At 50.1% G+C, this 26,070-nt stretch overlaps 11 protein-coding genes across 11 annotated transcripts; 6 read left to right on the top strand and 5 right to left on the bottom strand.

The window, feature by feature from the left end:
- Window positions 1–22: 22 nt before the first annotated feature.
- Window positions 23–1,808, bottom strand: N7509_001156 (Ytp1 family protein; the record flags this gene model as incomplete). Its single annotated transcript, XM_056625793.1, has 6 exons — window positions 23–306; window positions 375–504; window positions 568–712; window positions 805–1,409; window positions 1,505–1,582; window positions 1,698–1,808. The coding sequence occupies 6 exons, from the start codon at window positions 1,806–1,808 to the stop codon at window positions 23–25; spliced, it is 1,353 nt and encodes a 450-aa protein (XP_056494375.1).
- Window positions 1,809–2,250: 442 nt separating this feature from the next.
- N7509_001157 (SWI5/SAE3 family protein) lies at window positions 2,251–2,752 on the top strand (the record flags this gene model as incomplete). Its single annotated transcript, XM_056625794.1, has 3 exons — window positions 2,251–2,337; window positions 2,399–2,484; window positions 2,593–2,752. 3 exons carry the CDS (start codon window positions 2,251–2,253, stop codon window positions 2,750–2,752), a joined length of 333 nt encoding a protein of 110 aa, XP_056494376.1.
- A 973-nt stretch (window positions 2,753–3,725) lies between these two features.
- Window positions 3,726–5,063, top strand: N7509_001158 (uncharacterized protein; the record flags this gene model as incomplete). The annotated part of the gene is made up of 3 exons (XM_056625795.1): window positions 3,726–3,972; window positions 4,038–4,223; window positions 4,369–5,063. 3 exons carry the CDS (start codon window positions 3,726–3,728, stop codon window positions 5,061–5,063), a joined length of 1,128 nt encoding a protein of 375 aa, XP_056494377.1.
- Window positions 5,064–5,619: 556 nt separating this feature from the next.
- On the bottom strand, window positions 5,620–9,754 carry mdr1 (ABC multidrug transporter Mdr1; the record flags this gene model as incomplete). Its single annotated transcript, XM_056625796.1, has 2 exons — window positions 5,620–5,977; window positions 6,039–9,754. 2 exons carry the CDS (start codon window positions 9,752–9,754, stop codon window positions 5,620–5,622), a joined length of 4,074 nt encoding a protein of 1,357 aa, XP_056494378.1.
- A 1,801-nt stretch (window positions 9,755–11,555) lies between these two features.
- On the top strand, window positions 11,556–12,174 carry N7509_001160 (60S ribosomal protein eL39; the record flags this gene model as incomplete). Its single annotated transcript, XM_056625797.1, has 3 exons — window positions 11,556–11,561; window positions 11,696–11,796; window positions 12,126–12,174. 3 exons carry the CDS (start codon window positions 11,556–11,558, stop codon window positions 12,172–12,174), a joined length of 156 nt encoding a protein of 51 aa, XP_056494379.1.
- Window positions 12,175–13,594: 1,420 nt separating this feature from the next.
- On the bottom strand, window positions 13,595–15,647 carry smp3 (glycosylphosphatidylinositol-alpha 1,2 mannosyltransferase smp3; the record flags this gene model as incomplete). The annotated part of the gene is made up of 5 exons (XM_056625798.1): window positions 13,595–14,065; window positions 14,109–14,616; window positions 14,679–14,806; window positions 14,916–15,298; window positions 15,533–15,647. 5 exons carry the CDS (start codon window positions 15,645–15,647, stop codon window positions 13,595–13,597), a joined length of 1,605 nt encoding a protein of 534 aa, XP_056494380.1.
- A 479-nt stretch (window positions 15,648–16,126) lies between these two features.
- N7509_001162 (uncharacterized protein) lies at window positions 16,127–16,884 on the bottom strand (the record flags this gene model as incomplete). Its single annotated transcript, XM_056625799.1, has 3 exons — window positions 16,127–16,413; window positions 16,492–16,645; window positions 16,816–16,884. The coding sequence occupies 3 exons, from the start codon at window positions 16,882–16,884 to the stop codon at window positions 16,127–16,129; spliced, it is 510 nt and encodes a 169-aa protein (XP_056494381.1).
- A 692-nt stretch (window positions 16,885–17,576) lies between these two features.
- skpA (SCF ubiquitin ligase subunit skpA) lies at window positions 17,577–18,379 on the top strand (the record flags this gene model as incomplete). Its single annotated transcript, XM_056625800.1, has 3 exons — window positions 17,577–17,631; window positions 17,688–17,805; window positions 17,914–18,379. 3 exons carry the CDS (start codon window positions 17,577–17,579, stop codon window positions 18,377–18,379), a joined length of 639 nt encoding a protein of 212 aa, XP_056494382.1.
- Window positions 18,380–20,112: 1,733 nt separating this feature from the next.
- On the bottom strand, window positions 20,113–21,789 carry N7509_001164 (putative UV excision repair protein (RadW); the record flags this gene model as incomplete). Its single annotated transcript, XM_056625801.1, has 7 exons — window positions 20,113–20,229; window positions 20,304–20,780; window positions 20,860–21,222; window positions 21,292–21,371; window positions 21,478–21,553; window positions 21,661–21,708; window positions 21,772–21,789. The coding sequence occupies 7 exons, from the start codon at window positions 21,787–21,789 to the stop codon at window positions 20,113–20,115; spliced, it is 1,179 nt and encodes a 392-aa protein (XP_056494383.1).
- A 593-nt stretch (window positions 21,790–22,382) lies between these two features.
- Window positions 22,383–22,802, top strand: N7509_001165 (uncharacterized protein; the record flags this gene model as incomplete). Its single annotated transcript, XM_056625802.1, has 2 exons — window positions 22,383–22,482; window positions 22,618–22,802. The coding sequence occupies 2 exons, from the start codon at window positions 22,383–22,385 to the stop codon at window positions 22,800–22,802; spliced, it is 285 nt and encodes a 94-aa protein (XP_056494384.1).
- Window positions 22,803–23,341: 539 nt separating this feature from the next.
- On the top strand, window positions 23,342–24,637 carry N7509_001166 (uncharacterized protein; the record flags this gene model as incomplete). Its single annotated transcript, XM_056625803.1, has 1 exon — window positions 23,342–24,637. One exon carries the CDS (start codon window positions 23,342–23,344, stop codon window positions 24,635–24,637), a length of 1,296 nt encoding a protein of 431 aa, XP_056494385.1.
- Between the last annotated feature and the right edge of the window lie 1,433 nt (window positions 24,638–26,070).

Raw genomic sequence — 26,070 nt, forward strand, 5'->3', positions numbered from 1 at the left:
AGTATTAAAAGCCAACCCCATTTTAACGTTCCTCCTTATCAACATCAACCTGATCATGTTTTCTCTTCGGAGCCACAGAAGAAGTCGGCTCATCCTCCTCATCACTAATAAGACCTTGCAACTCGAACCCCTCCGCGTCCTGGATACGCTGGGCTTCGGAGTTTGATCGTGCGCGGCCGTTCGTGTAGCCCCCGTTTGCGGTTGTGTATTTGCCGCGGCTCTGTGCTTCTGCTTCTTCGGGGTCGATGGCGTCTTCTTCTGTGGGCCAGGTGTGGACGGCGTAGATGTGGAGGAGGACGTTGACGACTGGGTTGGTTAGTTCATTGTACACATAGCAATACTATGGGCGAGGGTATGGGCAAGGGCAAACGTACAGAGGAATAGGATGAATGCGATGCTGTACAGAATCAGAATGTAGGAGACGTGAGTAATGCCCGCGTCGCTGAGGAGTTTCATTTGTTCCTCCGTGGCGCCGAGGAAGAGGAATCCGGAGGCGTAGAGCAGCTGTCGTCAGGTTAGATGAATCATTCGCACGATAACAGTTGGGCTGGGGAAAAGGGTACATACGAATGGAGTCAGGTATTGGAAGCTATTCGGCTCAGTACCGTTCATGCTCACAGCGCTCTGATCTCGCAAGACAAACGAGATCTCAATAATGCGGGTCAAACCAGCCGCCATGAGTGTATAGCCGAAAATAGAGTGGATCATGGTACTGATCATAAGAGACTGGGATGCGCCGACATAGCATAACCCGTCATGAGAATGACAATAGCCGGGATGAGATTGCGCTTAGGTCGACCGTACCGATTGCGACTAAGCCACATACCCAACAGACCCGCGCACCACCAAACAATTCCCATAGTGGTGTGCTGAAGATCGTTATGACCCCACTCCTCGCCCCAGCGATGCTCGGTGAAAGTATTAACGCAACCCCATGCCGCGATGATGAGCGAGTCGAAGAATTCTTGACTCCGACCTGTGCGGCGTAGCCAGAACTGGCCCACGAGAAGTAGGATCGTTAGACAGATTCCGTATCCAATGAATGCGCTGCCCATAATGAAGTGCGCTAGACATTGTCCCATATGGTCATCTTGGCAGAAGCCCAGCGCCGCAATACCGCCGAAGAGCATCTGGGCCCAGGAAATCACGGGCATGATCTTGCCCAGGATTCCGTGGGCTAAGACGAAGATCCAGCGGATGCGGGCTTGGCCGGCTTTCACGAGGTGGAGTTTTAGATAGACGCCTAGCACGACTTGCGCGACTAGGATTAGCATGAGCCAGTTTGCGAAGGAGGCGTGGGCGTTTTTTCCGAATTGGCGGCCGTGGTGCGCGTGGCCGAGGAAGTAGGCTAGGACGGCGATTATGGTTCCGACGATTTGGACGGGGACGTGCCAGCGGGAGCGAACGATCTGAGACAGCGGAGACGATTGGGTTAGTTGGATGGATCTGGAGGAGGGAGGTGGGCTGTTGCAAGCTGGAAGAAAAAGAAAAGGCAATAACATACACCCAGGACCATACCCAAGGGGAAGATAATGCCGAAAGCAAAGCCCATAAGAATCATATGAACCCATAGCGTGGAGTCCTAGAGAGGAAAAGGGTTGAGTGATTAGCATGGTTCGCGAGAAGTGTAGTGACTTAGGTGGTCTACCTCCTGCTTTGTAGAGCACAAGGCAGATAGATAGATGGTATGATCATACAATGGGCTCGAGCGAGATGGCCTCGCCATCGGGGACAGCCTCATGGCCGCCGTGGGCCAGGGCAGTCGCCGCGAATAAGACGACGAGGGACGTCGACCGAAGGAACGACATGATGTGGTGGAGGAGAAGGGGGTGAGTGAGTTGGAGAGTCCAACGTTGAAGTCGAGGGGGGGAAAAGCGGAAAGCGTGGGAGGGTCGCCCCAATCCGGAGGACCCGATTACGCGGAGGTCCACACGGTCAGTAGGAGTATAAACATACATAGTAGATTAGGGGTAAGGGGTTTTGATTAACTAAAATGAAGTATTCTCTGATTTTCTACCTTTTCTCCAATATTTACTCCTGATTTCTCCTATAACTACGGAGTATTTGCATAACAATTCTCCTAATTCTCCTTACGATCCACTTGGCAGACGCGGCCAGGCACGGCTGATTCAGCGGCGTGTCTGATTGGCCAGCCATGCCATGCACATACAAACAGTACAATACAATAGTATGTATACACTTCACTCTCTCTCTCTCTCACTTCACTCACCCTACTACTATGCCCCCAACATGGACCCGAAAGACACAGACATCGAGATGAAACTAACCACTCCAAGTCCAGAGGTGGCTCACGCCCACAAACAATCAGCCAAAATAGTAAGTCAAACCAAGCAGCACAGCACCAGCACCAGCACCAGCAATTACTAACAACCAACAGACCACCCTTCAGAAATCAGTCACAACCCTCCAATCTCAGATCGATTCAATTCAATCCGATCTAAACGAGATCATCCCAAAACTACAGTCCGTCTCTCTCCCCAATCCGTCAACCTACCAGCATACCAGATCCCATTGGCACCACATACATGCATGCATATATGAGCTGCCAATACTGACACTGAATCTCTACAGCAACGAGCCAGACAAAACAGTCAAGCAACACATTCACCTCCTACATTCTTACAATGAGATTAAGGACGTGGCGCAGGGATTGATGGGATTACTGGCCGAGAGTCGGGGGGAGAGAATTGGAGACGTGAGTAGGAGTTTTGGGATGTTGGACAAGGATTGATTCTTTACTCATGTGACTCAATGCATTTCGAGTAATGGTCAATGGTCAACGTGTGAGAGGTTCAGGTGTCAAGCGTTATATTATCTATGCGTGTGGATTGCGAATCTCTTTTTTACTGGAGTTTAAGGCTATGGTGTTATGGGTTTGATTTTATGGGGGAATGGGGGAATCGGGGAATCCGAGTGCAGGCATTCTAATTATTTAATATACTTTATCTCTACACCAGCTTTCTGATCAAGGTCACAGTCATAGCTATGGCGCTCTATAGATAGCCGCAGCCTGTGCATCAGGCCTGGTGGGGCAGTTATGCGGGCAGAAAAAGGGACCGCCTTTGAGGCTGTACAACACACCCATAATAACTTCAACTAGGAGTTTCTGCCTACATCGCCTCCTCTCTGCTCACCTCTCCAATCAGCACTATCCTTAGCTTTGCCTTCATTATGAACAAAGATAGTCTAAGGATAAATAGGCCAATTCAGGTTTTAAGCAGCTATACCCGTGGGTCACTATATACTTTTCGCCAAATACCTGAATCCAGAACCATGGGTGGCGCACGAACCATGGATATCTAGGCCGGGGAAAGGTAGTCACATGCGACATTCTGAATTCAGGTCATCTATTTGCTGGGTCTGGAATAATGTCGTCCCAATATGGTATTGAGCTTCGCGGAGACTTTGAAGCCACCCGCTCACCTCTCATGCTAGCATGTATTAGGACGACGTCATGAGAGAGGAAGATTGGATAGAATCAGCAAATTCCTAGTACTATTCCCTGTTTTATTATTCTGCATGACCGCACACATGTCGTCACTATAGTTACTACTGGTAGTAAGAGTGGAGATATTGCTTAGAATCATTAGTATGCAATTAGTGTGAGATCTACTATAAAACAGCTTGATTTATCCACCCCCGACTGACATACTAATTCACTACGATTAGCATCTCAAAACTACTGATCCAAACTTAAATCTACAATGTCGAACTTCGTTCACAAAGTCAAGGACGCCATAACTGACCACGACAAACCCGTAACTCGCAGTCAGACTCAGACGTCCGACGAACGCACCCACAACGCAGGAAACCCTTTCACATCCAACTACAACAATCGCCAGAACGCTCCCGCTCCCAGGATGGACAACCCTGTTAATACAGGCCCGGGTCGTAACGTTAACCGCCCGGATGATGGTACTGGTAGTCTTGCTCCCAATCTCAAGAGCCAGGGTACGTGTTCACAGACTTCGATTATATCACTTCGTTATCATATACTCAACCCATGGAATAAGCAGACAATGAGTACACAAACTATCCAACGAGTACCACAACAGAGAGCCAGCCCAGTTCCTACAATCGCAACCCTTCCTCCTCGATGCCTGGAGATACTTCCTCGAGTGCTAGTTCCGCCGACATAAACGCCGGTCCTCACAGCTCGAAGACTGCCAATAAACTGGACCCGCGCGTTGATAGTGATTTAGGTATGTTATTTTGATCCTCTCTCTGCCTACACATCACCTTGCTCTAGGACTTGTAGTAGCTGTGGACTTTTATATGAAGCAGCATAGCAAGTACGAAAGCAAAGCATTGAAACAACCCAGCTAACTCAAGTTACAACCACCCCAGACCACCGTGCTAATCCCAATCAAGCCCCAATCGGCACCCAGAGACCCACCGGCAACATGGGCAACATGCCAGCTCAACAGCAGCAAGGTTTTAACCAGGGCCGGGGCATGAATCAGGGCAACATGCCAGCTCAGCAGCAACAACAACAGCAACCTCTTACCCAAGGCCTGGGCCAAGGCCAAGGCATGGACAGCCATTCCTCAACCGAAGACAATTACAACAAATCCACCCAGGAACATCGTTCCCAGCAGCAGCCCGGCTTCGATCCCAACCTTGGCCAGCAGATGGGTGACCAAGAAGAAAACTTCAGCACCTCAACCCAGGAAAATAAGTCCCATAAAGCTACTAGCCATGTCGCTCCCTGCACAACAACAGCCGCGGGAGGGGCCGGTGCTGGCGACCCGATGGCTCAGAACTTGAACACTGCCAATACCGCTCAGCCTCTCGACAATTCCGGTTTTGGCGGTAATGCTGCAGCTGGTGGTAGTAGTAATATGAACATGGGCATGGGTGCGGGCATGGGTGCGCAGCAGGATCTTCAAGGAAAAGGACCAGCACAAGGATATGGACAGGGGCATGGACAAGGACAAGGACAAGGAGAGTATACGACTCCGCGCCAGAAGTATAATGCCGATGCCGATCGTCCGGTTCAGCAGCAGCAACATATGGCTCGGGATCAGCGTGGTGGGTATTAGTTTAGTTTAGTTTAGTTAGGTTCCAATTGGGTAATAGTAGGATTCCAAGGTTCCGTGTAACTAAATTGTCAACTTTCGTGATTTGTTGTTTGGGTATTGTTGATATTGCTATTGGCAAAGTTTCTGCTTTCTTTTTGCAACACTAGTACTCGTAACAGTATGAATGAATTATGGTTTCTGTTTAAAATGTATTTTCAATGCCTACTAGTACCAATATTGATCATGATGTTTTGAAATGATATTAAAATTAATTCGATATTTTCGACGCCGCCAGCTCCGTGCAGATCTATGAGAGGAGGACCCAGCTATCGTAGAGATGGGATAAGTGAGGAATGAGGGGTGAGAGGGTGTAATTAAGTACAAAGAGATGGAGATATGTAAAATGAAACAGATAACAAGAAATGAAAGGGGGCTGAGAGTCGGAGTCAGTCAAGTCTGGGTAAAGTAGCCCAATCAGACGAAACCAAAAGAGTCTCACAGAGCGCAAGAAGGGAATCAAAAGCGAAGCGAAAGCAACTCGGAAAGGAATTAGGAATTAGAAATCTTCTCAACAACCTCAATGAGTCTTCCCCAAACTCTGAAGATTAACCAACTCATAATACCTCCCCTTATTCCTCAACAATTCTGAATGCGTTCCACTCTCAACAATACGTCCCTGATCAAAGACATAAATAATATCCGCCTTCTGAATCGTACTAAGTCGATGCGCAACCGCAATCGTCGTCCGACCCTTCGCCGCCGCATCCAGCGCAGCCTGAACGACCTTCTCGGACTCGGAGTCCAGTGCTGAGGTCGCTTCGTCCAGCAGGAGAATTTTCGGGTTTCGGAGGAGTGCGCGGGCGATTGCTACGCGTTGCTTTTGACCTCCTGATAACATTCCGCCTTTGCTTCCGACTATTGTTGCGAAGCCGTCACTGAGGGGGTTGGTTAGATATTGCACTGCGCAGCGAGAGGATTTTGGGGGGGGGGACTCACGGAAGAGACATGATAAAGTCATAAATATTCGCATCCTTGCAAGCCTTAATGAGTAATTCCTCCTCAACATCATCAGCCTCAATACCAAGGAGAATGTTATCCTTGATAGAGCCCTGATAAAGCGTCGGTTCCTGCGAAACAAGCGCCAAATGTTCCCGGTAAGAATTAACATTAAGATCAGCGATGTTCTTTCCATCAACGAAAATGCCTCCGGAGAGCGCATCGTAGAATCGTTCCAATAGCGCAATAGTCGTACTCTTTCCACAACCACTTGGTCCAACAAGAGCAATATATTGACCAGGCGAAACAGTCAAATTCAGTCCCCGCAACACAGGTTGTTCCGGCCGAGTCGGGTATCTGAAATGAACATCGCGGAATTCAATCGTTCCATCGCATTTCGAAAGTGTCTCGCCTTCTTCGGACCATGTATCAATAACAGGTCTCCGGTCGAAGAGTTTTCGAAACTCGTACGCCGCATTCTTCGCTTTACCCATATCAGGCGAGAAACTGAATACCGTTCCAGCAGACTGAGCGCCGAAAAGAATTTCGCTGAAACAGACGAAGAATTGGAATGTTGTGTATTGGCCCTTCCCCAGCAATGAGCCGCCGTACCAGAAGCCCAGCGCGACACAGAAGAAGACCAATGCCTGGGAAGCGGCGTAGAGAAGGGAAGACTTGAAGATGGAAATTAGACTAGCGCGGCCCTGGGCGTCGAGTTGACCGTGGTAAATGGACCATACGTCCGATTCGCGCGTTAGCGATGCGACGGTTCGGATGGCGGATGTGGCTTCACAGGCGTAGCTGGCTGAACCTTCGTATGCTGTTTTTGAGCGTTGCTGGAATGCGGCCAACATGTAGAAGCGGTAGAAACCGCAGGCTAGTAGGACGGGGACGACGGAGATACAGACTAGGGCTAGTTTCCAGCCGAAGGAGAGGGAGATGACGATTGCGGCGATGAGGGTTGTGGAGGTCATTAGGATCGTTCCGAGAGTCGTTCCGCTGATACCGGATAGGTGTTTCGTTTCGGTTGAGAGGAAGGAAGTCAAGGCGCCGGTGGAATTCTCTTCTTTGTCAAAGAAATTGATGTCTTGGCGGAGCATGATGCGGAAGGCCTTTGAGCGGGCTTTGCAGATGAGGCGCTCGGAGCAGTATGCGAAGGCGACGCCGTGGATGGATAGAGTGATGAATTGCGCGATGCCGACGACGAAGAACATTAGAGACCAGAAGTTTGCTTCCTTGCGTAGTTCGGCGTATTCGCTTGGGCCCTTGGAAAGAGCGGTGATGGCTTTGGCGTAGAGGAAGGCTTGGGTTGGTTGACCGCCGCCACCGAGGATGGAGAAGAAAAGGCCGACGACGAGGAATTTCCATTCGGCTCTGTTGAAGGAGGCGATGAATTTGATCAAGGTCCACAGTGAGTATTTTCCTACACCCTCGGTGCCGGTTTTGGCGAGGACCATGCTGGATACGGATTTGCGGGTGTCGGCGCGTTGGATGGAGTTTTCGTTGGTGAGGGTTTTCGTCGGTTGCACTTCGTCCTTTGTCTTGCCGCTGGATGATGCGCTGGCGTAGGACTTGATGCGGGCGATTTCTTGTTTCTCGTAGGGTTCGTCAGAGTCTTCGTCTTCCTCCGCGTCGGCCAGTGCGTCGGCTTCTTTCTCTTCGTTGATGCGTTGCGCCTCGACGAGCTTGAAGTATGGGCCATCCAATTCCAGGAGGTCGTCGTGAGTTCCCTGCTCGACGATGGATCCATTGACGAAGACAACAATGTTATGCGCGGTCTTGATGGTAGACAAGCGGTGGGCAATGACGATGGTGGTGCGGCCTTCAGCAGCGCGGTCAAGAGCTGCTTGAACTACACCTTCAGACTTGGTATCCAGGGCGGAAGTCGCCTCGTCCAGCAGCAGGATCTTCGGGTCGGAAACAACAGCACGGGCAATAGCAATACGCTGTTTCTGACCACCAGAGAGCAAGAAACCGCGTTGACCAACATTAGTCTCATATCCCTCGGGCAGAGCCATGACGAAGTCGTGGGCATTAGCCATCTTCGCAGCATCTTCAATAAGGTTCTGAATCTTTTCCTCGGATTCATTCTCGAAACGAGTTCCAATGAGACCATGGCGAATGTTCTCGTAGATAGTCGTACCAAAGAGAATAGGCTCTTGGCTGACCAGCGAGATCTGCTGACGCAACCAACGCAAATTCAATTCTTGAATATCATGGCCGTCAAGATAGACATTACCGCCAACGGGGAGGTAGAAGCGCTCCACAAGGCCGACAATGGTACTCTTTCCCGAACCAGAGGGACCGACCAGCGCAGTGGTCTTACCGGCGGGGATCTTCAGAGAAACATCTTGCATGACAGTCACCTCAGGGCGGGAGGGGTAGATGTGCTTAACGTGGCGGAACTCAATATCACCATCGACGTGATCGAGAGTCGTTCCCTCATCGCTTGTAGGATCCAGAGGCGAGGTACGGTCAATAGTACCGAAGATCTTCGTCGCAGCCGCGACACCATTAGTGAAAGCTTGAGCGTTGGGAGCGACATTGCCCAAACTGAAAGAACCAATCAAGATGGCCATCAGAATAGTAAGAACCTGGCCGACATTCACGTCACCGGCAACGAGATAGCGCGATCCCATCCAGAAACCGAGACCGTAGTTGAGGAACATGATACCGAACATGGCGCCGACCATGACGCCAAGCGCCATTTGCAGGCGCGTACCCCAGCGTTCCGCAACGCGCAGGTGCACCTCGTACTGCTTGGCCAGTTTATCCTGAGTACCAAAAGCCGTCGCGTTGCGAATTGAACTGATGACTTCTTCCGCGACGGTACCGCCAGCACCGTAGCTTTCCAGCGAGAGTTTGCTATACTTGACGATGAAACGGGATCCTCCACCCATAACCATCACCAAGGCGATGATAGTCGAGGTACAGATACCCGCGAGACGAGCATATTTGATATAAGCCACGATAAAGGCCGTGACAAAGGTCGCGAGAGCGGTTAGGGTGAGGCCGACCTTTTCAGAGACACCGTCCTGGATGAGATTGGTATCAGCCGTGATGCGAGTAGTGACCTCGCCAGCGCCAAGCTTATCAAAGTAAGCGATATTCTGGCGCAAGATGGCCTCGAGGTAGTGTTCGCGGATTTTCTGGGTGATGTGTTCGCCGGTATAGATGAAACCGATAGTGCTGATGTAAACGGTGACGAACTCGGCGATACCGAGGTATACGAAATAAAGGACGTTCTTGGTGAGTTCGTGATAGAATTCATCATAAGTGTAATTGCCGATGCCGTTGTTGGCCAGACTAATCTGCTGGAAAGCAGTAGCCAATGCGCCGAAGAGGATGGTGAAGAGAGGCATGGCGGCACCGGCGACAATGGCGCAGAGACCGCTGACGAGTAGGATCAGTAGATCGTTGCGCGATGCATATCGGTACAGACCAAACCAGGAGACCGTCACTGGAGGCGCATGGAGTTGTAATTTGAGGATTTCTTGCTCATGTGGTGGGAGGTGGGCGAAGAGCGCATCCTCGTCATCTGCGGGGGCGGCAGAATCCTTGGAGCCATTTGAACCGTTTTTGGAGCCATTCTTTGAGGTGGAGGTGGTCGAAGCAGCATCTTCAAGTGGTTGTTTCTCCAAGTTGGTCGAGTCTGGTGGAATGACTTGACTGGGGACCTTTTCGACGGCGGCCACGCCCTCCTCTGGTTGTTGCATGGCAGCAACTAGTTATTTGCGAGGCCCACTATTTTTTTTCTCTGGTGGAGCTAGTAGCTAGTCCATTCAGGAGCCGAACACGAGGTTGGCAGGGCACGTTGGCAAGATGGTGGTGCAGGTTAGAGCGCAGTTGGAACAGATTGGCGCAGGGGTGTGTAAGGGGTCAGGGAATTCTGTGTGTCGGATTGATAGTAGACGGTGGTAGGTTGAAAAGAAGTTGAAGTTGGAGTGTGGCGCAAGGGAGAGAGTAGATATAAATGGAAGAAGAGAAGGAGCAGGAAGACTGAAAGAATGGAAGAAGAATGGGAGGGACTCGTAAATGGGCACGAGCTCGGGCTAGCAGAATATATAAAGATAAAGGATAGCAAAGAGTCTAGATTTTGCGTATTCAAAAGAAATGGGGGAATAACTCGTACGGAGTGCTAACTAGTGGTGGGTCCTCGGTGGGCCGGAGAGGCCACTCTCCGGTTTTGCATAATAATATTAGATTATTCCTTGTGTCTACACTAGGCTATTTGTAGGACTAGGATAAGGATATGTACCAGGGTTAGAATATGATTATAAGCGAATGGCATAGAACCCTCCTGTAAACTTGAACTGATAATATATTCCGTATACCCCGTAACATTTTATTGTGCCCGCAATATTACTACACTGTACGACCGTCTATCTCCTCCGCACAGTCCGACCGAATTTTCGTCCTGATCCGAGAATGAGAACTGCTTCATTCTTGGTCCTGCCTCTCGGGCCCACGCGTCCGCGCACCCGCGCGTCCGTGGAGTCATCTCAAGTCGCTGGGAGCCGCTGGAACTCGCCTCTTTCGGTATCCAGCGATGCCTGAATGCGGCTAGCAGGTCCGCGTTACTAGGACCATATAAGTATTATGTGGCCTGGAGTACCCCATATATCTAAGGCAGTCATATAAGAGACGTCGCTGTGTGTGTATAATGCTATCGCCTAGCTGTGTGCCAATGCTCAAGCCTAACCCTAACTCGGACCACCACCGTTTTATGTACGAATTAGGTATGCTTTGCTTTGCACTGCATCTACGGACCCGGAGTTCGGAGTCTGCACGAAATGTAGATATGCGAATACGCAGATCCTGCTGTTCCCAGGCAAACAGCTGTCCAAGACTTCCCCTTCCAATGAACCCACCTGACACAGCCGGCACAGATCGCTTTGATCTGGTTGTGATTGGTGGATCGAGCTGGTGGATCGCAGTGCTTGCCGAATGGAACATCAGAGATTCACCCCGTTGTCGTTTAGGATCGGGGATCGGGGGTCGGTGACTCAATCTCCGTCATCTGTCGTATCTGACTCGTGTTCGCGTTGACATTGACTCGGATCGGATTCCATCAGGTTTTGCCTCCCATGCTTGCATTCAGAAGGATTCAACCTGCATTGAGTCCGACTCCGACTCCGTCCTCGTAGCCTGTAGTATGCGGTGAAGGATCAGTTGCTTACAGTCTCCGTTGTGGGTGGCCTGAAGGCTAATCTACTCATCCTGGGTCAGATAGGAGTCATTTCCACCGGATAGATTGTGTTCCGGTCTCGCATTGTGAAGCATGTACGATATGTACATATGGAGGCTCCTCACGGTCACGGTCATTGTCACGTGGCAAGTACATACTGCCTCCCACCACCGCCCAGACCACATCCTGCTTACATCATCCACATGACATAACCAACAAGTCACCTGACGCACAAGCGAAGGGCTTGGCCAAGCCCTGCCGCACACAAATCATCCGCACTCGAGGAATCTTGCCCAACTCATCCAGCTCATCGCGTTCAAGCCTTCAAGATGCCGGTCAGTAAAACCACCCAGCTATACGACATGTCCTACCTGAACCCTTGATCTTTTCCTTCTCGCCACCGTCCCTTCGCCATCGCCTCGAATTTTTGACCGATCGATAACTAACCCTTTCTTTTTCGCACCAATAGAGCCACAAGACCTTCCGCACCAAGCAAAAGCTTGCTAAGGCTCAGCGCCAGAACCGCCCCATCCCTCAGTGGATTCGCCTGCGCACTGGCAACACCATCAGGTACGCGCGATCCTGTTTATTCGCTCAGCTCAGCTTCAGTTTTCGTTTCGTTCGAGTTCCGTTCCCGTTCCAAGTTCAAATGTCCCGGTGTCGAAAAACATACGACTATTCAGCGAGGAGGAAAGAAGAGAAAAAGAAGGAATACCGATCCCCGAATCATCGACAACAACTCTCCATTATCGCCTCCCACCATTTCGCCATAACAAACCCGCCATGACATGACCGAACAGAACGGAACGGACCAGAACAGAACAGACGAAATTGAAGCAAAGCAGAGCAGACATGAATATCCACACACCACCCCCAAGTCAAAACTAACAAAGTACCAGATACAACGCCAAGCGCCGTCACTGGCGTAAGTCCTGCCTGAACGTTTAAGTTCGGGTTACGACTTGGACCGGAGTGGATATACCCGACCACGCCTCAATCACGACACCGATACGATGCCCTGTACTCGATAACTTGTTTTGTTTTTCGAATTCGAGAATTCGACGTGTCGGCCCCTCAACCGCCATCAACTAAATTACACACTTGGATTGCGATAGTCTCGAACTACGTCCATGTGCAATTATCGGGTTCAATATTTTACAATGACAACCATGACCCAATCCGATACGACAATTGAAAGCGTCGCAGCAGTGCGGTGATGCTCACACCCCCCTGATGTTGATGTTGATGGATGGTTTCGGGTACCCGGCCGTCCGGTGAAATGGTTCCGGCGGGCGGGTTTTTTCTTATTACAAAAATGATGGAATCAATTGATGTCTCACTTTCTTGATGGCTTTGAATCTCTTTCGTACCGTATTGAACTGATTTGAACTGAGCTTCATAATCATTCTGCTCTACTTCATAATCATTCTGCTCTACTGCGTAGTTCCAACTTGAAGCTTCAGGGACTCGGATATTTAGATAGCCCCGGAGCTGCCTCGGTGCCAGTGCCTGTCAGTATCTAGAAGTAACTTGAAGGTGGATGGATTGGATCCGATCTTTTAGGTACTATGCTAGCCTGCTTGTCAAATGGTAGTACACTGGGCATACCCCGGGACCGGGTGAAGTGTAGTGGTAGACCGCATTTCCCCCCCCCCCCCTTGTATTCAAGTTCAAGTTCCAAATTGCCCAGGTGAACTTCAAGTTGAAATGGTCCGACTCCCGAGGTCGTAGGCATGAAGATCCATCTCTATTAATACGGCCCCGAAGGTCATATCGAATCTAGGCCGTGGCGGTAGTCGCGGGCGGATAGTATATATCGGTCATGGTCACGGACCGATACGCGTGAGCATTCTTAGCCGGTTCACCTGAACAGGTCATGCTTCTGGTCACTGGCACCGACAAACTACTACCTAGGTAGTACTAACTTGAAAATTAGAGTTATCATTTAGTGACTGAATCCAAGTTCATAACCCGATATATAATTATTTACACGCTGATCAAGTTTTCGCGTTCGGCCCACTCTACTACGGAGTAGCAAGATATATACAAAAACAAGAACCTAACTCAAACCTTACCCTCAACCTCAATAAAAGAGAAAATATTTCCAAGATCCACTGGCATCATCACCCAGAGCGGACCGGTAAATTGAATTAAATTACATCAGATGAGCCCTTGCAAGGAAAACCTGAAGGAACCGAATTAAAACAAGAATGTATGTATGTAATGCGATGGGATATCTTTCCAGTCCAGCCCAGCCACTCCATCCAGGAAGACAAGACAAGACAAGATCCGAGAATGTGCGAAAATGCAAGGCAAGGCAAGGCAAGGCAAGGCAAGGCAAGGCAAGGCAAGCAGAAAGAAAAGAATTTTATTTACACCTCCTTCTAACAGACCAAACACCCAACCCCCTCCTCCCAACAATCCTCGCAAGCGTATCTTTAACCCCGTCCTCACCGAAATCCATATCGTCAAGATTAAGGTGTTGACGGTATGACCAGAGGCGGTAGAGTTGGAGATTCGCGGCCCGTTCGGTTTCGGTCGAGTCTGGGATGTAGCTGTCGAGGAATGTGGCTGATATAGGCGCAACCAGATAAACCGGGGAAGAAGATCCACACGATGGGACTGATGAGTCGAGACGGGTTATCATTTCGGACCCTGGGATGCCCATTAAGTCGAATGTTGAGATTGAGATTGTTTTGTTTAGCGCTGTATCTGCGCTTGCGTATGAGCTTGCATCCGCATTTGCATGTATTTCTTCTTCCTCCGCGCCCAGAAGCCACAGCGGCGGGGAGTAAGTTTTCCACCAAAAGACCGTAGCATCGGGCGCAGATTTAATACCCTGCGCAGCGGTGTTAGTGTTTATGATATCGCGCATAGCTAACTGGGCCGGAACGATTCCGCCTTGGTGGTAAACACCCATTAGAAAGCCCATGGCTGCGTTGAAGATAATCCATGTTGCGAGGGAATAGGCGGTTGCGGTGCATGCGCACGCAGCTTAGGAGTAAAGGTACGCAGGGGAGGAGGAAGCGTGGCTCTTGGTGAGGGAAGATTGAGAGGATGAATGTTGCGCTGACGGCTGAGAGAGCGCGGGCGTTTCGCATTGCGAAGGGGACGATTGGTCGGCTGAAGAGGGAGAGGATCATGACTATGTATGCTGGGCCAAGGAGCTGGGTTAAGTTTGCGAGGAAGTGTTGGTGGTGTGGGTGGAGGCCATGGATTGCGAGGTTGCTCTTGTCGGTGTTGTAGAGGATGTTGTTTAGTGGTGTTATTATGGGGTCGCGGATGATGGAGAGGATGGATGCGGTGGGTCGGTAGAAGCTTGTGTCTATGTAGATTGCTGTCAAGGAGAAGAGGAGTCCGAAGCCGATAATTGCTGCTAGTGATGCGGGCCTGGGTGGTGTTAGAGTGGGATGGTGGGGGGTGGTGAGATGGATTTGGCGTGGAATACTGACTTGCGTTGGAAGTATGGCAGTAATTGGAGACCTGGGAATAGGAGGAAAGCTGGGAAAGTGATACGGTTGAAGACACCGACCACCGCGATGAAGGAGAAGACGGCGTAGGAGAAGTAGGAGGAGCGTTGCTGGAGTTGGTCAGTACGTATAACACGGCGCGGCCCAGCGCAGCCAAGCGCAACCCATCGCGCAGAGTAGCAACACTGGGATAGAATGTAGAGAGCAGACGGCACGAACCTTATTCTCGACGATGCGCCGAATCAGAACCAGCCCCCAGGCTACCAACAGAGTCTCGAGGGAGTTGGAGAAGGTGTGCGTCTGATATGTCCAGGTGACATATGATGAGGCAACCAGCACGACCGTCGCGCGCCGGTGACGCGGCGAAGGTACCAACTCATAGATCGCCCAGTCTTCCAGCACAAAACTGAGCAGGAACATTCCGGCGCGCAGCGCATAATAGACCAACTGTGGCGGAGGGCTCCCCGATCCGATCTCCGAGTAGAACCATTTGAGTAGGCTCATGGGCACCTCGTAAATGGGCCATAGCGGGAAGACGCTGCGGATGGGGAGGGAACTGGTGAATTCCCATGGTAACTGCGAGGGATATGCTAGGACGCGGCCTATAGAGGTGGAGCTGGGAGTTAGCGCGTTGCTTGAATCACATTGTGGTGGTTTGGTGTGTGGTGATGCGATTGCGATGGGATGCGCAGTGACGAAATGGGATGCGACGCGATGCGACCGCCGTGACAAGTAATCCTGCGCCTTTGCGCGTGTCGATTGGTGCGTTCAACGCGTCGCAGCGATGATTACATCAGGGGAAGGCGATGGTGGGGGGAGAGGGGGTGGAATCATACCTGCAAAGACCTCTGGACCCTGGAAATGCTCATGGGGTGGATGTAGCTTGGCGACAGGGCGAAGTAAACACGGATGAGCAGTAAGAGCAGGTAGGTTCGTCTCCACATGATTCATATGGACATGTCGAAGGGGAGTGAAATGGAGGAAGAGAAGGAGAAAGAGACGGGAGGAGATCAAGGTGAAAGGGAAAAGTAGTGAAAAGTGAGAAGGGAAAAGTTGACAAGTTGAAAATGTTGGACAAGGGGGGAAGTGGGAAGTGGATGTGGATGATATCAGCCGCACTTGATAGTTTACACCTCCCCCGTCCACTCCCTACTAGTAGTAGACCAGTAGTAGACCAGTATAAACCAGTATAAACCTGTAGGGACCAGTAGGAACCAGTAGCATACTCTAAGGTACTCTAATTATCAGTACAAATAATATAATTGTGACGGGGTACCTCGAGATAAAAATTAGCAATGTAGCTATTAGTATTTTGATTTAACCCAACGCATAAAGCCGTGAAGTTTCTCTGAACACGCAAAGGAGTAAGTTTTTTCCTAACGCTCAAAGGGGTGAAGTTCCTCCTAACGCGCAAAGCTGTGAAGCTCATCCTAACACTCAGGGTCGTCAGGTTCCTCCAGGCGCCGTGTCTCGATGGTCTTCATTCCTCCCCGCCATAGACGATCATAGAGATCATGTATATCCCGACAATCTGTCTCGTAGACATCATCAACCGTCATAACCCAGAGATAGAATTTATTTCCAGCTTGAAAGACTTGTGTCAATCCATCAATATGCTCCAAGATCGGTTTTCCTGGACCAAGACCATAAGTAGATGTGAGGTCTGGACCGATTCCAGTATCACCCCAGTCGATATGAATATCACGATCTGTCCATCCTGGAGGATTGTTGAAATTCTAAGATAATATTAGTATCAGGGACATGGGTTTTTTGGTAGATCTGGGGATCATCTAACTGTAGTGGTACTGGAACTTTTGGCGGGAGCTTCGGTGGGAGATATGGTGGGAGATTTGGCGAGGACTTTGGCAGGGGACTTTGCGGGGGGACTTTGCGAGTGACTTCTCGAGTGAGTCATTCATCGAACCCATTTTGTTCAGAGGGGCCAGGGACTAAGAAGATTTGAGTAAGATGGCCTTGGAGGATTCAATAATCTGCAATCCTCACTCGTGGGGTAAGACAAGGAGTGGTGTTAGTGATGTTAGTGATGTTAGTGGTGTTGGTGATGTTAGTGATGTTAGTGATGACTGGTGTAGGTTTGAGGAGCTACGTGATAAAACACGCTGAACACTTGGGAAAATAGAAAAATGTCTGAGATGAGAAGGGTGTTGAGTAGGGATTGAAGAGTCATTCTGATGCTGCGAGTATGAGTACATATAGGTCACGTGTGATTGGGTATAGCAGCCATAGTTTACTCTCAAGTAGTAGAGCTGTATATTCTACGAACTTTCAGCATTACTTATCTGATAAACGGTAGATTTGATTATTCTGTCATGAATATCAGTATAATGACATAGTAATAATCATTATAGTCATACCCTGAAACATAAATTGCTGTGTTCTAAGTAAAGTATTAGTAGTAACTACTACCACCCAGTACTAACTATGCCGTTCAAGTCACACCTTTAGAATAAAATGGAATCTTCCTAAGGTTCTATTCTTTGAATCTTTGTATCTTTGTAGAGTAACTCGAATATCGAATACCTGGACAAAGACTTCCGCCTAAAACAGCCTAACAGTTACCTAGTTCCAGTCACAGCCTGGTCCAACCGTGGGGGCCGCCCCTCAAAGAAGCCGCGGAGGACTAAAACAAAAGGCGCCCCTCCGTTTTCAACCTCCGACTTCCTCTTCCTCTTCTCTCTCTCTCAACTGCTCATCAACTCACCCAGCCTCAAACACCCCAAAGTCAGTTTCGCCCTCATATCTGCAGCTACCAGCGACCACCTACATCTCCCACCTATCACCATTCCGCAAATCTAACTCTCACTCCAGACGTCACTGAAACCCATCTCTCCGCCACACTCCACCATCACCACTTTCACAATGGCCACCCCCCAAATCACCCTCACCAGCTCCGATGGTGTCGATGTCACCGTCGGTACGTACAAAATCCCATCTCCCATTGATCGCGCCACCAACTAACCCCCTCTACAGAGCGCACCGTCGCTGAGCGATCCGTCCTGATCAAGAACATGCTCGAGGATCTCGGTGACTCCGGCGAGGCCATCCCCATTCCCAACGTAAGTTACTTACATGCCATCCAAAAGCTCCTGTCAACTCCGCGAAACAAAACTGGCACAGACCAAAGCACAACACAGCGCCCCAGCGCATATGAGACACGGTCGCAGAGCTAAGCTAACACCAATACCCCACCCCGCAGGTCAACGAGGCCGTCCTCCGCAAGGTCATCGAGTGGTGCGAGCACCACAAGAACGACCCCCCCCACCGCCGGTGACGAGGACGACAACCGCCGCAAGACCAGCGATATCGAAGAATGGGACCAGAAGTTCATGCAGGTTGACCAGGAGATGCTTTTCGAGATCATTCTGGTGAGTAACTCGGACGCTTGTTTGGTTGCTACCGCTACCGCGCCCGCGGCGAAAGTGAAAGCGAAAGCGAAAATCAACCCAACCCAACCATTCACTAACCATTTTTCTTCTTCTTCTCTTCAGGCTGCCAATTACCTCGATATCAAGGCTCTGCTGGACGTCGGCTGCAAGACTGTCGCTAATATGATCAAGGGCAAGTCTCCCGAGGAAATCCGCAAGACTTTCAACATTCAGAACGATTTCACTCCTGAGGAGGAGGATCAGATTCGCCGCGAGAACGAGTGGGCCGAGGAGTGAGTTTGACTTTTCCCTTTCTTTCATCCAGCACACGCTGTGAACCCTGCTAACGTCTCTTTCTCCCTCTTACAGCCGCTAAATCTTCCAAAACATTACGTTATGACCCTCATGTTTCGCTCAAATATCTTGGATCGAATCCCCGCCTCTTCCGGATTGGGCGCTAGCTAGGCCTGTGCTGGGCTGAGCTGGGCTACACTGTGCTATGCCATGCTGTATTATGCCGTGCTGTGGCCCGGTATGTGCGCCCTCTTTGTCTCAACGGAGTTCGGTTTCGGTTAGCGGTCGTTCTTTTCTTCTTCTTTTTCTTTAATTTCTTTTCATTCTTTGTTTTCCTTTGCTTGACTCCCTGCCAGATCGATGACTGGTCGGTCGTGGAAATCTGAAATAAATCTCTTGCTCTGTCTCCTCTTCTTCCCCCTTCCAACCCTCCCATCCCATCCCTTCTGCCGTGTGCTGTTTCTGGCTGTGGCTGTGCTATGCGTGCTATGCTTTACTGTACGTGTACAATATAGTAGATCATGATGGCTAGCTACTCATTTCTCCAATCATTGATAGATTCTTCCTTCCTTCTAGTTTAAGTTCTAGGTTTAGTTCCTCGACTCGGACATTCCTGATGTAAACTACAATGTCTATAGGTCCACTCGTAGCCACAGTCTCAGCCCTCCAGGACGAAACTCAAAACTAGCTCCGTCACGGTCTTCTTTGTTATAATCCTCTTGGCCTTTCTTTGTCAGTTTCAAGCAAGTTTGCTCGAGTCCCGGCGCTGGACCCCTGCATCGTTTTAAACAGTTCCATGGTTATCCAGTCCCAGTCTTTCTTGCTGGTCGCAGTACGTGCGAAAATATTAGTATCTAATATATGCTGCCCAGATTGAGGACTCGGTATAGGATCTGATAAAGGTTTGCGATAGTCGCAGTCGCGAGGCAGTCGCAGTTGCTAGTTAAATGCAGTTAGCTTCAGGCGGTCACTACTACTAGTATAGTTACTATTTTTAGGCCTATAATGAGGTCCAGTCCAACTTGAAGGGGGCTCTGGATACCATACTGAGGATCTTAAGCATAGGACAAACATATCATGATAAGAATCTGAATAACTACCCTACTGCTGCTGCTACTCCGTGTCCTACTAATGGTGGTAGTAGCCCGAGCACGATACAGCATGTGTACCTTGACTAACACCATCTAATCTAATCTAATCCATGGAGGAATTCATTCTGCGAAAACGTCCCATTTTGCCCATTAGAGGTTAAATACATGAAAGTCGTTTCTGGATCGGATCTGTTTCCTCACTGGTCTAGTCCAGATCAGATCAGATCGAATCAAATTCAGACCAGCCTAAACTAGACCAGACCAGACCAGACTAGACAAGATACAAGTCCAAGCCTAGCTAGCAAATGGATTCGAGTCGAGTCGAGTCGAGTCGAATCTATTCGATCCTCGGGCGAACCAAATAGAATAGAGGGGGATGAAGGGAAGGGAAAAGGAAAGGAAAAGAGGAAGGAAATGAGATTGGATAGAATAGGATAGGATAGGAGGATAGGAGGGAGGAGCGGAGCTCTGCCAAATATGGAAAATCAACAGGCATGCTTGGTATTCATCAGAACGTAAAAAGAGCAAAGGAAATGAGACGAGAGGTTGGAAGGAGAATCACGGGGTTCGATTCGATTCGGTGCGGTGCGGTGCGATGTGGTGCGGAACGATACGATACGATGCGACTCGATTTCGCTCAATCGCTTATTCTTCGTCCTCGTCGGGTTGGTCGAAGAGGAAGTTCGCTGCCAACTCTTCGTTCTTGTCACAGGCGAAGTAAGCCTGGATGACGGAGTCGCGGGGGAAACCGAGACGGCAGAGCTAGAATGGGCGGTCAGGTTAGTACATATAAACAGCGACAGAGCATTCTCTATCTCTCTTCCGACTCGACTTACCCTCTCAATGGCATCCCTCTCCTCCTCCGTAACGGAGATGGCTTGTGTACCCGGCGGCAGGGCCGCATCCTCCTCATCTCCCTCCTCACTCAATAGCTGGAGAAACTGTTCGGAGTTCTGACCAATGATCTGGGCAATCTGAGGGTTTCCGGCCGCAACTTGCTGCAGGATGGGCTCGAGCATGTGCGGCTGCTGCTGCACGAGTTGGCGCAGTTGCTGGAAATGGGGGTTTTGACGGAGGAAATCCAGGTTTGCAAGGGACTCGCCACCAGCTTGGCCTCCGGACCGAGCACCACCACGACCACTGCCATCGCCAGCCTGAGCCGCAGCCTCGAACATGTTGAAACCCTCGTCGCCACCCAGAGCGGCGGCGGCAGCAGCGTCTTCGGCAGAGGGGGCAGGGGCTGGAGCGGCGCTCTCCTCTTGTTGCTCTTGTTGACGTTGCTGTTGTTCCTGTTGGACTTCCTGGGGGATGCCCTAGAAAGAGAACGTTCGTATTAGCGGTTGTGTGAAAAGTGGGAGGTCAACGCTGCCGCAACTTGCTTGCAAGACTCACGTTCAAAAGATAATCGACAGCACGGTCAGGGTTGAAGAATGCGGCCCGCATGGCCCGATCGATATCGCTTCTGGCAAATCCCATTGCCTCCATTTGAGTGACGGCACCCTCGGCCGCAGAGCCCATAGTCAACGCGGAGGGATCATTGAAGGCGGGGCCACCCTGAGCACCGGCACCGGCACCGGCACCGGCACCAGCACCAGCACCAGCGCCGGCTGGCGAGGGAGTCGCAGGAACAGCAGGAGTCGAGCTAGCAGGTGCAGGAGCAGCGGGGGCGGGCGCAGCAGGGGTAGCAACGGGAGCTCTGGGAGCAGGAGTGGCGGGTGCCTGGGAGGCAGCGGAGGAGGCAGCGGGCTTGGGACCCTGTGGACAAAGACGAATTAGACCTGGAAGTAACGGGGCGAAGCTTGGGATAACTGAGAATCATCATACCTTTGAAGGCAAGCACACTAGGAAATCCTTCTCTTGGATGCTATACGATTCGACGGTCTTGTCATCCTGGAGGATCTTGCCTACAAGGTTGTCAGCTCCGGACTCATCAACAGCTCTACGTTGAAAGAGCTTTGCATCAATAGCCTGCCACGTAGACAGACGATGAACCATTTCGAAACGACATACCCGAATAAATAACCTTCATCCGCTCTGCTTCATATTCGCCTTTTTCTTGAGCGATCTTCTGCTTGACTTCGCGGACCTAGAAATATGGTCAGCACGGAGCTGGGATGAGCTGTGAGATTACAGCTGAAGACTGCACGGGTGCAATAGGCGAATCTCGTTGGCAAAAGGTATGGAAATACATACGGTCTCAGAGGGCTCGACCTCGATCACGAACTTCTCCTGCTTCAGGTCCTGTATGGAGGGGCAAGGTCAGCATGGGCAGATTAGATGGGGGAGGCAGAAAGAAAGACGGACCTTGAAGGTGAGCTTCATCTTGTCGGGAACTGGAGGGATGATGGAGGGAAAGGGGGAGAGTAGGAGAGGAAATATAGAGAAGAGGGCAGTTCCCGAAAAGTCAAGGTCAAGAGGGGCGCTGGAGAGTGACGACGATGGAGAAGCAGCCGAGATGCCTCAGGCGAGGAACTCACCGCCCACACAGGCACAGCAGAAGGGTTGACTACCACTTATATTAGAACATATTTGATAGCTGGCATCAATTCAGAGATTCATCTTTATTTAGACTGCAATTTTATAAATTATCTTCTTTCTTTGACATGCACGTTACCTGACTGACCTTTGCAGGTGTGGATATTGAGCCTCCAAGGTTACTTCTACTCTACTCCCTCCTACTCCTACTTCCATGAGGCGATCGTGCATATAATCCCTTACCGGATACCCCAGAACAAAAAAGACTTGATTGGCCAGCTCAGGCCACACAGGGTACTCCCTTGATCCTGGCAGGTACTTCGTATTCGGTCTGTGGATCCACGCAGGTCCTCGACAAAGTACGAGTACTCCGGGAGTGCACATATTACTCCGTACTCAGTACTCGGTATACTCGGTACTCTCCACCAGGACTTACCTGCATGAACCGTCGGGCCCGAGAAGAAGAAATAATCAATGCCAACAATCCAATTGACAAATACAAGTGGATCGGAGACCCCTCTGCAAGTGATGTCTCCAATGGTACGGATTACTCCGTAGATCCAGGTAGATCCACCGCATCTCCGCCTGGGGATAGTTGATACTCTCGCTGTTCATTCTTGTTGATACACCAGAGCCATCTGATGTGGAAATTAAAGAGATATAGACAAATCTCAGCTGAGCCCTACTACATCCCTGTTCCTGTCCCGAACCTACACCTACACTGGCAGATCCTGTTCCTTGCGGCACTGCAGATTCGACATATCACATCCGCATCGGATCGATCGCCACGCGATCCCGACAACCAGGAAGGCCAGATCAGTGGCTCGCTCAGTCCTCACAATGATCTGTCAATTAAATAGTTTCCTGACTAGCGGTCTGATGGACAGCGCTATGAGAGCCGGCGCTGGCCTGGGCTCAACTTCCCCGGTGCCAGAGTAGTTCTCCCCCGGTCCACCGCTGGAATCAGCAATTGATTGATCCGTGAATTCCATACGCATTGTTCGATCCAACCAATCTGACTTGACAATTGCAACTCACGGGTCTCCGGCTCTGCGGAATCTTCATCCAGCCGTCCCGTCCCTCCGCACTCTAACCAGCATGCCGGGTTGATGGGTCACTTTGATCTCTCATGTAAATTCGACATGTTGCTTGACCTGCATGGTCCGATATGCTTTGCGAGCTACGACCCGTCCCGTTGCACGCGAGAATTCTTTTTTAAATATGAAGCATTCCCCGGGGACTCTGCGTGGACTCGACACCCGCCTGGACACTTTCCTTCACCTGGGGGTTGTATCAGATTGGATCAGATCAAGTCATTCTTTACTTTTGATCTGATCATTCTTTCATTTCATCCTCTTCTATATCGTGACTTTGACCACATTCTTTTCTGTAGCCCATAATGTCTGCAATTCTGCAATATACCTTGGCAGGGGTATCTCTCCTCGCCGCCATGATTGTCACCATCCTCCACGGCCTCGCCTCTGCAGCCTTGCAGTCCGTACCCCACGCCCCAGCCGCAGGGCTTGCACCAGTTGCCCTGGGGGCCCTCACCTGTGCGGCATTAATCGGACTGAACGTGATATTACACAAAGACGTCCGAAGCGGCCAACAATGGCCAAAGTGGAAACAATTCGTCTTCTACTTCACCGGTGCATACCTCCTCATCGCCGCGGCGTCCATCACTGGCACAATGGCCAGAGACCAGCTTCGATCAACAGCAAATCAACAAGGGCTCTTCATCGCTCGCTCAGTCTTCTGGTCTTTCTCCGTCTTCACGCAGGGTCTATACTACGGCTACCTGATTGTGGCCCTAGTCCAAAAGAACCAAACAACTTCCACATGGCCACACCCATACTCCCAAGATATGAAGCTGGAGACATTCCCAGATAGCCCAGCCACCCTCACACCCCCGAGCCGAATCTGTGATCCAGAAGAATTCAAATTCGACACTCGTCGCTCCTCGCTACGAAAGTATCCTCGACGTTCGCACCGGTTCTCGGGAGGAACCCTCTGCCTACAGAAGTCGTTGACCAACACAACCACCACCACCTCGGATACAAATACATACAAAGACAACACAAGCACAAATAAAGAAACCCGCCCCAACTCCTTCGAAACAACCTCATCAATCTCAACAATCACCCCGCAAACACCAACAGAACCACCAACCCCAACCCTCCAACAAGACACACGCCCCCTCCTCCGCACCAGCATCCGGAGCATGCCCAGTCTACGACGTGAACAACACATCCACGCATCACTAAATAGTCTCGTCCGCCCTGCTCCTGCTCCTGCCCCAGTCTCAGTCTCACCAATGTCCCCATCATCATCAACAACATACCTCCACCCAGACTCACCACACACACCCAACTTCCCAACCGGCTCCTTTCCGGGCGAGTCAAACATCCACCCCCTCTTCCGAAGCAATAGTCCCTCGCCCTCACCGACGCCGGGACTCGGGACATCAGTCAAAGCATCGCCGTCTGCAGGCCAGACGATAACGAAGCAGACATTGACGAGGATGCGCTCTGCGCGGTCTTTGCGTGAGCGGGAGAGGATTCCGTCGCCTTTGCCTTCGCCGACGGGGTCGTCGTATTCGTTGGCGTTGTCGTTGTCGCCGGAGGAGGAGAGAGGAGGAGAGGGTTTTGGCTTTTATGGCGGGGAGGAGTGGGAGTGGGAGTGGGAGTGGAAGTAGGAGGGGTCGGGGACGGGATGAATTGAATGAATCGCCTTATGAGAAATAGTTTTAGTTATACTTTTGTGGATCTTTATATTTGTTTTGTTTTGTTGTGCTTGGTTTGATTTATGTTGATATGGATGCTGGGTTTGTATAAATGGGATGGATGATGTGATGGATGGACTGGGTTAATTGGTGTTAATATTGATATTGGTGTTGGTGTTGGTGTTGGTATTTGTGTTCTGGCGAGTGTAATTATGAATGATTATGACTGAATTGCATTAATATTGCCATCCTTGTATATATCCTCGGAGTCCTGGTTACTATTTTAATTGTTGTTTTAAGGGGATTCAGGGATCCTAGTACGAAGACTGATGTACCCTGTCCCTGGTCTACTAGATACTTCCATACTGTATTGTACATAGCCTCGTATTACTAGTATAATAGCCGATCATTATGACTTGACCAGTGTAATATGCGTGGACTGGTAATTGAACTACAGGGATCGGATAATATTCTATTTAATATAGAATATTTGAATATAATAGAATATTATTCTACAATTCCCTGCTGTGCTGCTCTATCTACAGTACTCTCTGCTTTGCTTATACTCCTGGCTCCACCTTGGCAGAATCGCAGCCGCGCGCCAGGTGTCCTGATCCGCGTTCGGCGAGGAAATCTCAAGCGGTGGATAGCTGGGGTATTATGTCGGGAGTGAGTATTCGAGTAATCCTAGGATAGATGTACTCATTTATTTTATTATCTTAATTATATCTCCATCACCCTACTCTACTGTATAGTGTTAACTGTTACTACTGTTAACACTCTCCGGAGGCTGGGCCGAGCCGCGCGGAAAAACGGCAATCCCTTCCTTTACACTTTCACTTTCACTCTCATCTTTTACGACCAGAACAGGACTCTCTCTATTCTACTCTCCCCTCCCTATACGGAGTAATCCTCCTTTAATTCCTCTTCTCTACTCCACTCCACCCACTCCCCTCTACTCTCCTCTCCTCCTTTATTTAATTCCCCATGTTCAGTCCCCCAATCCTGCTTCAGTAGATCCTTCTGCCCCTGGTAAGTTCGCGTTCTTCTTCTCTCTTCTTCTCCGCTCTATTCTACGCTCTGCCCTACTCTACTTCCTAAGGTTGTCCTCTCTTGTTAATTTACCCTGTTTTCCCCTGCTATTCTTTTTCATCTGTTCTCTCTGCCCACTCTCTCCCTCTGTGCCCGCGTGTCTTGAATCGCTTCATCGTATTCCTCCTACTCACCTAATCTACCCTGAAGCCTCTGGTCTTTTTATCCCCATCCCCATCCCATTCCTCTGCTCTGCTCTGCTACTTCTATTCCATTGCTTTTTTCCATTTCCATTCCATCTTCCTCATCTCTCTTCATCATTCTTCATTACCCCAAGGTTCTACCTTATCTTCACCCCCATCACCCATCATCGC

This window comes from Penicillium cosmopolitanum (genome assembly GCF_028827165.1).
Source record: "Penicillium cosmopolitanum strain IBT 29677 chromosome Unknown utg000003l:1.0-3747932.0:1.0-3751027.0, whole genome shotgun sequence".
Taxonomy (NCBI): Eukaryota; Fungi; Ascomycota; class Eurotiomycetes; order Eurotiales; family Aspergillaceae; genus Penicillium; species Penicillium cosmopolitanum.